At 45.3% G+C, this 12941-nt stretch overlaps 1 protein-coding gene across 1 annotated transcript; it reads left to right on the plus strand.

Moving 5' to 3' along the window:
- Positions 1-227: 227 nt before the first annotated feature.
- LOC309826500 (B-lymphocyte antigen CD20-like) lies at positions 228-12496 on the plus strand (the record flags this gene model as incomplete). Its single annotated transcript, XM_082660701.1, has 7 exons — positions 228-262; positions 6384-6546; positions 7000-7119; positions 8290-8346; positions 10070-10306; positions 11276-11377; positions 12251-12496. Exons 2-7 carry the CDS (start codon positions 6400-6402, stop codon positions 12494-12496), a joined length of 909 nt encoding a protein of 302 aa, XP_082516827.1. The 5' UTR covers positions 228-262; positions 6384-6399.
- Positions 12497-12941: the final 445 nt, after the last annotated feature.

Genomic DNA, 12941 nt, shown 5'->3' on the forward strand with positions numbered 1-12941 from the left:
TCAAGAAGTGAAACCTCCTGGTAAGGCAGAAACTTTTTTGTATATCCTCTTCAGCTCTGATAAGTGTGTATTAAACTAAAGTAATTGGGGCAAAACCCAAGGTAGCAGAAGCCACTAATTTCCTGTCACCTGGTATCTATCAGCAATCCCAGGCCTGGTCCATCTCACTCGCCCGCTGTGTGCTCGAGAACCTAGCTGTCTAAGCGAACTCAGCCGCAAGCATCCACGTCAGCCCTTGAGCCTTAAGACCTTGGAGACTCAGGTAAGGAATCCATTTGCTTTGCTTAAGTGTCTAAAAGGGAGTGACAGAGAAGGCATAGGATGGTTTGGGAGACTGGAGATTCTTGGCTTTAATTCTAGGGCTTCCCTGGTCAGGTCTTCTGATAGTGTCATCATTTGAGGAAAGGCGATACCAAGGCCTGCTGTCCGTCCACCTACAACCTTAACCACTCACTCACTCTCTCTCTCTCTCTAGAATGACCCTGGCCCATCTACAAAAGTAGTAAATTGCCTCATGTAGATTAAAGCACGGTTACTACCTGCTGGGCTCAAACCTGAGCTCCGCCATCCACAAGCCCTATAACCTCAGGCAAGTTACTAAACCTCTATGCTCCTCGGTTTCCTCACCTATAAAGTGGGGGCAGTAGTAATACCCACTGCGTTATGAAGAATAAATGAGCTAAAATCCTGACGCTCTTAGAACAGCCTCGAACCAAATAAGAAAATAAACAGTCACGGCTGTAACGAAAATAACTCCACGCCTCTCGCTTTAAATGCTTTTGTCTCCAAGGCTATCCCACTACATGTGAATACCCCTAGATGTTGTTAAGCCTCTCAGGAGAACATTTTCTGGAGGGGATTGGTGGACACCAAATCGAGCACAAAACCCTGCCTCAAATCCGTCACAGAAACCGAGAGAGAGAGTGGGCACTGGAGACTAGAGGAAGATCTGATGAAGGCCGACAAAGACGACCTCTAACCCTGCCGTCACGGTCTCCCGAAACCAGTTTATAACATTCCCTTCCCCTGTTTCCCATAACATGGCTTGATCGCACTGACTGACAGGTGAGATGAAATCAATCACCTTTTGGTCCGACATCCTGAGTGTCTGTAAACCTGTCCAGAGGAAGTAGTTCAGTTTAATGTTCAGTTTACCGTTCAGTTTACCATTTCTTGAGCTCATAGTATATAGGAAACAGGTTCCCTGCGTAATCCTAGTAAGACGTTCCCAAAAGGAATTTACACTCCATTAGAGGGACTAACAATATGACATGAGAAAGAGAACCCTTGGTGACAAGTAAGGAATGCAAAGAGCTGTGGGCTTTGAAGGAGAATTCCTGGCCAGGAAGAGCCTCCGGTGATGTGAATGTCTGGTGGGCAGCGGCACTGAAAGTGAAGGGGGTGGAAGAAGAAGCATTTCAAAGTTGAGACGGTTCAAAGAAGAAAGCGGGAGAGGCATCCAGACCAGTGGCTCTGTGGGGAGTAGTGGGATGTGAGCTTAAGAAATTACGTAGAGGCTGTGAGTGACCAGGTAAAGGGTTTTCCCCGGCAGGCAATGACAGATCAGAGATGAGTTCAAGTTCAGCGTCACTTCAGCAGGGATTTAAGGGAGTCTGATCTAGCTGCCTTGTGGAGGACGGGTTAGAAAAGAGAGAGACAGAAGGCAGAAAAGCAAGATTTCTGTGCTAAACCAGTAGAGGAAACGAGAGGAGAGGAAATGAGAATCAAACTCATGAGGTGACACTGGCACCTGCAAAATACGATACTTTACAGAGGTAGAAACTGCCTGACTTAGCTTCCATGTGGGAGATGAAAGAGCTGGAGCGGAATATGGCTCCAACTTTTTAAGCCTGGGTGACAGGGGTACAGATGTGAAGCCACCCGAGGGATGATGCCTGGCTTTGCAGCACGTTCTTTCTCTCGTGGAGCTTTTATGCCCCCACCTCGCAGCAGGCGGGGTCGTAGTGGCAGGCGGGATCTTGGTGGCCTGCAGGATCTTAGTTCCCCGACCAGGGATCAGATCTGTGCCCCCTGCAGTAGCAGCACAGAGTCTTAACCACTGGGATGCCCGGGAAGACCCTGCAGCACAGTCTTTGAAGAAGGAGGTTTCACCTGAGTGGCTCTGGCAGGAAGCAGCCGCGGAGTGTCGAGGAGTGAGTGTGTCGTGAGGAAGTGGAAGCAGAGAGGAAGCTTTTAAGACGCTGGGAGTATAGGACTGGGGAGACTGCGCAGTGGCTGGGACAGTCCTGGATTAAAGGAAGGGGTTTTGGGACTGGGGAGACACCACAGCACATTTTAATCGTAACAAAGGTTCCAGGGATGATAATTATTCTTTGAGCCTTTAGTAGTTTATAAATTGCAAATTATCTCATGTTCTCAAAACAAAACTTTGAATAGAGAGATCAGGTCACAACGGTAGCAAGCAACAGAGCTAGGACTAGCTCTTTCTGCTCAGTACTCCCCAAATATAGCAAGAGATTGAAGATGCAACCAATCTCATTGAAGGACTAACGACACAGTAGAAGGAGACAGGCTGTAGAGCAAAGGCAGAGGAAAAGGAAGTATTAAGAATGTTATTCCTCAGAGACAAGCGCACAGGAGGCCACAAGGGATGAAAATGCAAAACTATTTGAGCGGCAAAGGAGGAAGTGGAGGTAACAAAATCTGGGCAGCTTTGAACTTCTGAGTAAATGATGGAAGTATTAGACCTAAAGGTCATTATTCAAACCAAAGCCCATAAACGCTGTGAGATCTTCTTCAGTAGAAGGACATGGAAATAGTGGTGCCTTTTAAAAACCCAAGAAGATTTGCAGAAATTGCTGTAATAAAACAGGGCAGTGTCTGATAAACTGAGTCCTGATTTTAGTATAGTTCGGTGATAATAAAATCTTATGACCACATTTTGACCAATGTGATCAGTAACCACTACTAGTGTACCAACTAGTCTTTGAGCATAACTGTGTGTTGGAAAACACACAGTTGGGACAAACAGTCATGGTGAACAATTAAAGAAAAAAAATATATAGGGTAAGGCTACAGGACTCTACAATAACCTGATGAGTGTGTGGTCTAGTTTCACATATTCCCATAGAATAAAATGAATAAAATCTTTCATTACCCAGTCAGTCTACAATGACCTGGCATGCATATATATATACACACACACACACATATGCCAGAAAAAATGAAGTAGCACAGAGAAACAAGTATGTTTGTGTTTATAAACTATTTTACAGTGGTATGTGTTGAAGGCTTTGTAGAAATATAGTTGCCATAGTGAGACATCATCTTAAGAGAAATAAAATATTCCCCTCCAACGGTCATTACTGCCATTAGTCATGGCAGACAAAGCCCAAGGAGGACTTGTTTACACAAAAGGTTTATCTGACTAATAATATAGACACAGCCTTAGGCAGATGAAAAGTGAGGAGAAATGAAAACAATGGTAGTCCAATCATCTCCTTCTGTCCAGATAATTGATGACCTTTGCTTTATAAGTTGTCCTCATTAAAAGGAGCCCTCTGGAGAGGAGTGTGGTAACCCTCAGCTCATTCCATACTTACCGTGGGAAAATTAATTAACCTCTCAGAACCCCCATTTCCACAACTGCAGAGAAAAAGAAACTTCCCACTTAGCAGGGAAGCTGTGGGAGCGTGGGAACTAACTAGCACAGAGCGGGCGCTCAGTGAACAACTCCAGCTGTGTGGTCCAGCCCGAGGTGCGGCAGAAAGAGCACGAGCCTCGGAGCCCTAGGGGCTGCCTTTCTGGTTCGGTTCCATCACTAAGTGCGAGGTCTTTAACTAGGCGTGTCTCATCCTTGGGCCACAGTCTCCTCATTTATCAAATGAACGGAATGGTTTCTGAGGTCTGACTGGCCCTAAAAACTCTGCCTGAATCCGTCTGTAAACACCTTAGTGGTCTATATTAAAATATTCCCTCCTGTTGGTGGTCTTGCGGGGTGGTTTGCAGTGCAAAGCGGATCCCTAAGAGCACACGACATCTGGTAATCTAGGGCTGGGGCAAAATCAGGTGTGAAGGACCCACAGCCTCCCCTCTTCCCCTTCAGCCATGGCCCAGACAGATACTCTGTTTTCAACCGATGTATAGTCATCCAAACCGCACATCTATTTGAAGGAAAAGGAGGAGATTCATAAGTGAAAGGCTGAATTCCTATTCCCCAGGGGGGACAAAGCAGCCTGCTACCACAGATACCTTGTTGGCTAGGTCCAAGCCCTCATTTTAAATCTCTGATGGTTGTGTAACTTCGAACAAGTTACCTAACTTCTCGGTGCCCTTGTTACCCTTTCTACAAAACAGAGGCCACGGTTCATCCCTTGTCTGCCCTGTGAGGCTCAGATGAGATGCCAGATGTGAAATGTCTTTGTTACTAGGAAGTGGGTACAGATGTGAGGCCTGGGAGACTCCCGAGCCCCTGGCTTCCAGCATACCTGCAGGTGCCCAGCCCTGCGTGACTTTAGGAAGATAAGTAAGCTGGACAGACAGCTTTGGCCTCCAAGGCCCCTTACGTGACTTACAGTCAGTAAAGACAAGACCAAAATGGCATCCCTAAAGAGAGATTTCCAGGTCCCAGGAAAGACTCAATAGAATTCATGTAAGTAATTGACATAAAGAAATGAATACTGAAGGCAATCACGTGATGAAGAAGGTAGAACAGTCTTAGAATGTTAGAGCTGGAAAGGGACATTCCTATTCAGAAACTGATCATCACGGAGGACGAATAGCATTTACTACTTCCTGCCTGTGTACTAGGCACTTTCACTTACGGTAACTTATTTATTTCTCACAACATGTCTCTGAAAGGGGTATTGTTCTCATTTTTCAGATGGGAAAAGTAGAAACTACTGCTCCTAAAGGTAAAAATATTGAACAAGAACAAAAGCAGCTAATAATGATTCAGACATGGGTGCTTTTTTTTTTTTTTTTTTTTTTGCGGTACGCGGGCCTCTCACTGTTGTGGCCTCTCCCGTTGCGGAGCACAGGCTCCAGACGCGCAGGCTCAGCGGCCGTGGCTCACGGGCCCAGCCGCTCCGCGGCATGTGGGATCTTCCCGGACCGGGGCATGAACCCGTGTCCCCTGCATCGGCAGGCGGACTCTCAACCACTGCGCCACCAGGGAAGCCCCAGACATGGATGTTTGCATACATTTACTTCTTCAATAATATTCATGAAGAAACTACTAAATCCAGGCATAATTTTAAATACTAAACAACAGAGAACACAAGGAATTTATATTCTAGTGGGGAGAGACTGACAGTAGACAAGCAAGCAAATACAGTAATTCCTCACAGGGATAAGTGCTACCAAATAAATAAAATGGGACGTTGTGAGAGATATGCATTGCGGATGGAGGGCTCAGGAAAGGCTTCTTTGAGAGGCTGACGTTTAAGCTATCCCTGAACGGAAAGAAACCAGCCATCACACACCATCAGCCCATTTAAGTCTCACAGCAACCCTATGAGATAAGAATGATTACTATCCCCATTTTACAGTTGAAGAAGTTGAGGCCCAGAGAGTTTAAAGAACTTACCCAGAGTTTCACAGCAAATAGAAGAATCATGATCTAAACCTAGGCAGTCTGATTCAGAGGCCACAGTCTCACACAGAACCTTCAAGAGCCTTCTTGAAGTGATTTACTCAAGGTGGCAGAGTTAGTGGGAGGAGGGAAGATTGACTCGGCCCCTCTCGACTCCAACAGTCTTCACCATCCTCCAGCATGGTGACTCTGGCCCATCCCAATGGACAAAAGCAGGTAAGCAAAGGGACAAGGACGAGCCCACACAAAACACATTTTCCAATATGAAAGCACAAGAAAAGCATCCAGAGATGACAGACACACAGAACACAGAGAATATGAGCGCGACGTTCTCGACAGAGAGAAAACACGTCCAAATGTGTCTGTCAAGAATACTGGCAGGGGCTTCCCTGGTGGCACAGTGGTTGAGAGTCTGCCTGCCGATGCAGGGGACACGGGTTCGTGCCCCGGTCCGGGAGGATCCCACGTGCCGCGGAGCGGCTGGGCCCGTGAGCTATGGCCGCTGAGCCTGCGCGTCTGGAGCCCGTGCTCCACAACGGGAGAGGCCACAACAGTGAGAGGCCCACATATCACACACAAAAAAAAGAATACGGGCAGGGATCCCTGGGCCCATAAACCCTTGCATGAGATGCCCCCTCCAGATCCTGTCTTAGAACATGGCAGGAGGCCTTGCTTTAGATCCAAAGTCACTAGGAAGAGGCCGTGTCTGCCATCAGTGACACCCACAGAGAGAATACAGAGGAAAGTATTCAGGTGCACGACATGAGATAAAAGACTGCCAAGAATCCTGTTCCCTCTCCCCTCATTTTATTATTTGTTTTATTTTTAGGACTTTTGAGGGTGAAATGACGACGCCCAGAAATTCCATGAGTGGAGCTTTCCCGGCAGGCCCTATTGCCATGCAGCCTGTTCAGAAACTAATTCCCAGGAGGGTGCCTTCAGTGGTGGGCGCCACACAGAGCTTCTTCATGAGGGAATCTAAGGCTTTGGGGGTAAGTCAGTTGCCCTCCACTCCACATCCTAGGGACTCTCTGGCCTACAGAAGCAGATGCTGTAGGCCAGGTACAAAATTCAATCCGACTGGAAGGTATTTGACCCCACCTGAGGTGATCTTTATGTCTGACACAGGGGGCCAAATCAGGGACGTACAGAGAGACTATCGTGGTGATCTTATGCCCCCGCTTGATCTTGAGGCTTGCACAGTTAGGGGTCTCCCGTCCCAGGTCATCACCAGCATACCACATATACCTGCCTTGGAAATGCCCCAGGTGGTGGGGAAAACGAATCGGAACAAGACAAAGGTCTTGGCACCTTCACCGCTTGCTTTGGACATCTTACACAGCCCCATCCAGGTCAGGAACCAGGGCTTCCGGCCTCACTTTCGCTTTCTGACTTGACGATGACTTACTTCAGTTCATCCATCAGTGCCCCTATTCTCTCCCCAGGCTGTCCAGGTTATGAATGGGCTCTTCCACATTGCCCTGGGCGGCCTCCTGTTGCTTCACGCGGAGGTCTATGCACCCATCTGTGTAACTTTGTGGTACCCTCTCTGGGGAGGCATTATGGTGAGTAAAAACTAACAACCATTTGGGGAGTGATACAGACAAAAAGGTTAAAAAGCTCCACAGGAATAGACCAGATTATTTCTGTGTTGAGGAAAGCACAGGAGCAGGGAACAGGTTATCTGGTTGACGTGATTTAGTGGAAAGAGAGGTGGACTGCACGGAGCATGAATCCCATGGTTGAGAGTCAGTGGTCATGCTTCATGGGAATTCAGAGAAAGCTGCCCTACAGGGATCTACACAGGGAGGAAAGACTTCTCAAAGCAGGACCTCTCCAAAGTCAATGTCCAGCATGAAGGGGGCTGGGTACTAGGCGTTTGGACTGTAGAGCATGGTGTTTCAGAAAGCAAACTTCCTCCCACCTGGTCCTTCCCTACAATTCTCTTTAGTTACTATCTTTCATGGTGAAATTAGTCCCATCCCAAAGAAATCTCCCCTCACTTATCAGCAGAGCAGTACTCCTTATGGCTGTTTCACGTGCCTGTTTTCCAAGCTGGTAACCCTGTCTGGATGTGGTATGGGACGGTGATGTTTTCATCACCATTACCCCTTCATAGATGCCACTATGAAGACAGGTCCAGGATTGAAATTTTCAGCACAAGGAGAGATGGAGTCGTGAAAGAGTTTCCTCCATCTTAGAGCTTGAATAGTAGAAAAGGAAGATGAGAAATAATGGCCACTTCCTGTAGCAGCCCATGTTTGAATGAAGCCCCTACGCCATTCAGGCCAAGTATTTCTTCTACCTCAATTCACTCATCATTGCCATCAACGCCATTTAAAACACTGTGAACTCCAAAGAGCAATGCCCCAAATTACAAAAAGGAAAACTGAAAATAAAACGTTTAAATTCACAGTGTGAGTACTAATGGACATGGAAATGTGAGTTCTGCCTCTGGTCTTACTATATTCCTAGTCACAGCTCCCCATCTGATTGAATAAAAGGCATGGACTGAATGGGATTGAGCCTGAATAAGGGAGAAATATGCTGAAAAATGAATAAATCCATTAAAAAGGACTGGATAGTTTAGTGAAAGTGGTTGAAAGTGTGGATAGCTTTTTTACAACCAGTTCTCAATGTTAAAAAGTGATCTCCTTCTCTGCCCCTCTCTCTCTCTCTGCTGCTTCTCCCATCTCGCCCCTGCCCTTCCCCACCCACCACCTCTCTTTTTACAGTATATCATTTCTGGATCACTCCTGGCAGCAGCGGAGAAAAACTCCATGAAGAGTTTGGCAAGTAATCGTATGTCCTTCTTTCCCACACATCAGAGAAGTAGCTATTTTCTCAGTTGAAAAGAAGGACGCTTGAAGACCTTTGGAGTTACAGTAGCACTGAGTTATCGCTCAATCCTAAGAAGCAAAAGATCCTCTATGATGCCGTTGTGATTTCATTCATAAAAAACATGGAAATGAGATATTCATGGAAACAGAATTAAAGGCAGATCGTTGAAGAGCATGCTTATGGTCTTAGGAATGTGAGATGCTGTGTGAGACTGAGATCTCTTTGAAAATCTTGTCATTTCTCTCAGACCAGCATTTAGGAAAACTGTCTAATCAACGCTATGACTGACTCAAGTCCTAGTTAACCTTCAGCTGTAACCCTGGGCAAGTCAGTTTACCCCTATGTACCTCTGAGTTTTATTTTATTTTTTGCGGTACACGGGCCTCTCACTGTTGTGGCCTCTCCCGTTGCGGAGCACAGGCTCCGGATGCGCAGGCTCAGCGGCCATGGCTCACGGGCCCAGCCTCTCTGTGGCACGTGGGATCTTCCCAGACCGGGGCTCGAACCCGCGTCCCCTGCATCGGCAGGTGGACTCTCAACTACTGTGCCACCAGGGAAGCCCTGTACCTCTGAATTTTAACCTATAAAATGGAGATAATAGTCTTTGCTACCGTATGAAACTCTCCTGAGGATAAAATGGAGTAATATATATGAGGGTGCTTCAGACGCTATAAAGAGCTAGAGTGGTTTGTGCATATAACCCCTCAGGACACATTTACACCCAGAAAGAACCCCTGATTCTGTACAGGTCAAGAGCTCACCAGCAAGCTTCCTTCTTCAGCTTCTCTCCACTTACTAAGCTATCACTAATTTGAGTCGCTTCCGAAGTCAGTGGAGATGGAGGAGATTGAGATGACTCCTGGCTAGAGGTGGTCTGACAAACTCAGCTTGGGGGGAAAGAAAAACTGTTTATGAAGATCAAGTTGTATTTATTCTCCAAATACAGTCAGTCCTACTGACTTGCCATCTGTAGGTCATACAACCAGGGATGAAATATGTGTGTCTTAAGATAATCATCAACAACCCCACACCATTATGGTACTTTCTGCACATACCTTCTTGTTTCGAACTCTTATCATCCCGGCAAGGTAGCACACTCACACTGACATCCTCTTACCTGTGCTGCCCGGAGACATCAGCCTTAATTGTATTTTGAAAGATGCTAGACTGGGGCTGACTGCAACCTGGGGCAAGAGGGAGGGAATAGGTGTTACCATTTGCTTGTTTCCACTTGATGGTGCAGACCTAGAGGGGTCTATGTGCTCTTTCCCTACCTATACCCACAATACCATCCTGCTTCACTGTGATCTAATCTGAATACTATTCATTTCATTTACTCAACAGTTGTGTCTTGAATGCCTACTAGTATTCTGGTGGCAGTGGCAGTGAAAGGAAGTACAAGGATTACTCCTAGGATGTTTTCTTGATGAACTGATTGGATGGTGGTGGCATAAATGAGATGGGGAAATCTGAGAAAGGGACAAGGTTCAGACATGAAGGTTTTCATTTTATAGTGACAAAGAGACTAAACACAACTGAGAGAAATAGAGCTTAGTACGATTTAGGTGTAGTGCCTTTCCGAGTCAGGGGAATGGGATCTGGAATTCCTTCCTAGCTTACATTCTTCAACTGGTAATCAAACTCAATTAATACATCTTTATGTCTCTATTTCAGGTCAGAGGGAGAATAATAATGAACTCATTGAGCCTCTTTGCTGCTATTTCTGGAATAATTTTTTTGATCATGGACATATTTAATCTGACAATTTCCCACTTTTTTAAAATGGAGAGTCTGAACCTCACTAAGGCTCCCACACCATATATTAACATACACAACTGTGAACCAGCTAACCCCGCTGACAAAAACTCTCTAGCTATGCAATATTGTGACAGCATACGGTTTTTGTTCTTGGTAAGTGCGAAACTGGATTTATTTTCAGGGAGGAAGTATGGCATTCTTCTTATGACCATCAGCTCTAGATCCAGACTGTCTGTGTCTGCTACTTACTGCCTATATGGCATTCAGCAAGAATTCTGATCACACTGTCTCATTTTCTTCAACTGTAAAATGGGGAAGGTGATAGTATTTATTACTGTTTATAGTATTTATAGGGCTGTTTTGAGGGATGAGTTAATACATGGAAAGCACTTAGAACAGTGTCTGGTACAAAGAAAGTGCTATTTAAGTGTTTGCTTTATTATTATTATATTATTAACAGAAAATTTATTATTATTATTATTGATTAAGATGAACACTGAAGAACCTAAGTTGTAATAAACATCATTTGCCTCAAGGAGTTTTTTTTTTTTTTTGCGGTACGCGGGCCTCTCACTGTTGTGGCCTCTCCCGTTGCGGAGCACAGGCTCCGGATGCGCAGGCTCAGCGGCCATGGCTCACGGGCCCAGCCGCTCCGCGGCATGTGGGATCTTCCCAGACCGGGGCACGAGCCCGCGTCCCCTGCATCGGCAGGCGGACTCTCAACCACTGCGCCACCAGGGAAGCCCCCTCAAGGAGTTTTTAGTGTAGAGTTTGAAGGGGAAAAAAATGCATCTCCCAAGTGTGGAGAGATTTCCTTAGTGCGATACCAGACCATCTAAAGCTGGATACAGTTCAATTTGGGACTCAATAATTGTTCTCGCCTACACAGAATTGATTCTTCAACTAATTATTACTGCTTTACTTTCTGTCAGCAACGTACACTATCTGTTATGTGCCAGGAGTTGTGCTAAGGGTTAGGGTTATGCAGATACGAGCAGTTCTCACAGTCAGTCATTATTTCCCTAAAGAATTGATCTTTTAGTCCACAGTCACTTACTGCGCACCAGCCATATTCTTACATTTTCATTATTACCTTTTCACCCTCACTTTTCTGTTCTTCAGGGCATTTTTGCAGTGATGTTGCTCTTTGCCTTCCTCCAGAAACTTGTGACAGCTGGCACTGTTGAGAACGAATGGAAAAAAATATGCTCCAGACCCAAAGCTGTAAGTAGAAGCCATGCTGTTCACAAACTCCCTGTAGGAAAATCACATCTACAAAGAGTCATTTATGGAGAGTGTAATCTGATGAGCCTGGGAACATCACGAAAAGTGATCCTAGCATATTTCTGGAAAGCAGAAAATACCAGTAATGGAGAAAAGTGTCTTGAAATCTGAAATAGGTTTAAAGGTTAGACAGAGGATACAGTCCTATGCTATGTACATCCTCTTACTAACCTTTTTGCTGGACTTCAAGTCATCCCTCTTGACTTCAGAATTCCATACTTAATGCATAAAAACAGGATGGCTGAAGGCTGATTCAAGCCACTATTTCTTGCACCTCATTTCTCAGTATTCCCTTCTCCTCCCCTCTTTCCTTCTAATCCCTCTTCCAAAACAATAGGTTCAAAGAGGCTCCACAATTGGGAGACATAAATATCCCAGTGACAGGTCTATTATCAACTGCTTCAGAACCATAGGATGTTAGCTTTGGAAGAGAATTTAGAAATCATCATCAATTCCTTCATTTTGCAGATGAGGAAGACAGGGTTGGAGAGAGAAAGTTACTTTCCCAAGGTTATCTCCAATAAGGCCAGTCAAAACTAAAATCTAAATTCCTCTATTATTGCAGTGTTATTTCCCAGACACTGTGCGATCATTCCAGGCAAAGTGGCAAGTGTCTGCTCGCCTTGGGGATAAGCCTTGATAAGTGATTTGATAAGGATCTGAGCAGCTGGGAAATCAATCCTGGTACTGGGAAGCATATAGAAAATAACATGCATAGCATAAAAACCAGGAGGCATTTGATATTCATACAGATTGTTGAGAAATGTGCCAGTGATGAAGGTCAAGAAAAGTTGGTTCAATTTTGTGTTCCAGAACGTAGTTCTCCTGTCAGCAGAAGAAAAAAAGGAACAGGCAATTGAAATAAAAGAAGAGGTGGTTGAGCAGATTGAAATATCTGCCCAACCAAAGAATGAAGAGGACATTGAAATTATTCCAGTCCAAGAAGAAGAAGAAGAAGAAGAAGAAGAAGGAGAAGGAGAAGGAGAAACGGAAATAACATTTCCAGAGCCTCCCCAAGACCAGGAAGCCTCACCATTAGAAAATGATAGTGTCCCTTAAACTAGTATTTTTCTGTTTTCTGTTTTCTTTTTTTTTAGACATTAACGTTCACAGCTTCCAAGAGACTTATTTACCCCCATTTCTGAAGGCACTCTGCATGCAGCCTCCATGTCGCTCTGGTCTTTGCATGGAGGGACCACAGCTCCCTTCGCCCCGTCCGCATTCAGAGGATGAACATAGGCCATTGTAGTAGACTGTATCATCATGTTTCTTGCTTAGGACAGCTTTCTTACGTTAAAAAACAATAGGCTGAATAAGGGCTTCAGAATGTGGTTTCTCACTGGTCTGTTCCTTGGATAAGGTGCAGTAGTAGTCACAGCGGTAGTAGTTCGCTTGTCTTTTCATTTTTTCCCTCCGCAATAGGGAGACTCTGCACCAGATGAAAAATGTAAGTGACTGCTCCATACCGTCCCTAAGCTATCTTTAATTCCTTCCACATCTACAT

The sequence above is a fragment of the Grampus griseus genome (genome assembly GCF_964374135.1).
Source record: "Grampus griseus genome assembly, chromosome: 8".
Lineage (NCBI taxonomy): Eukaryota > Metazoa > Chordata > Mammalia > Artiodactyla > Delphinidae > Grampus > Grampus griseus.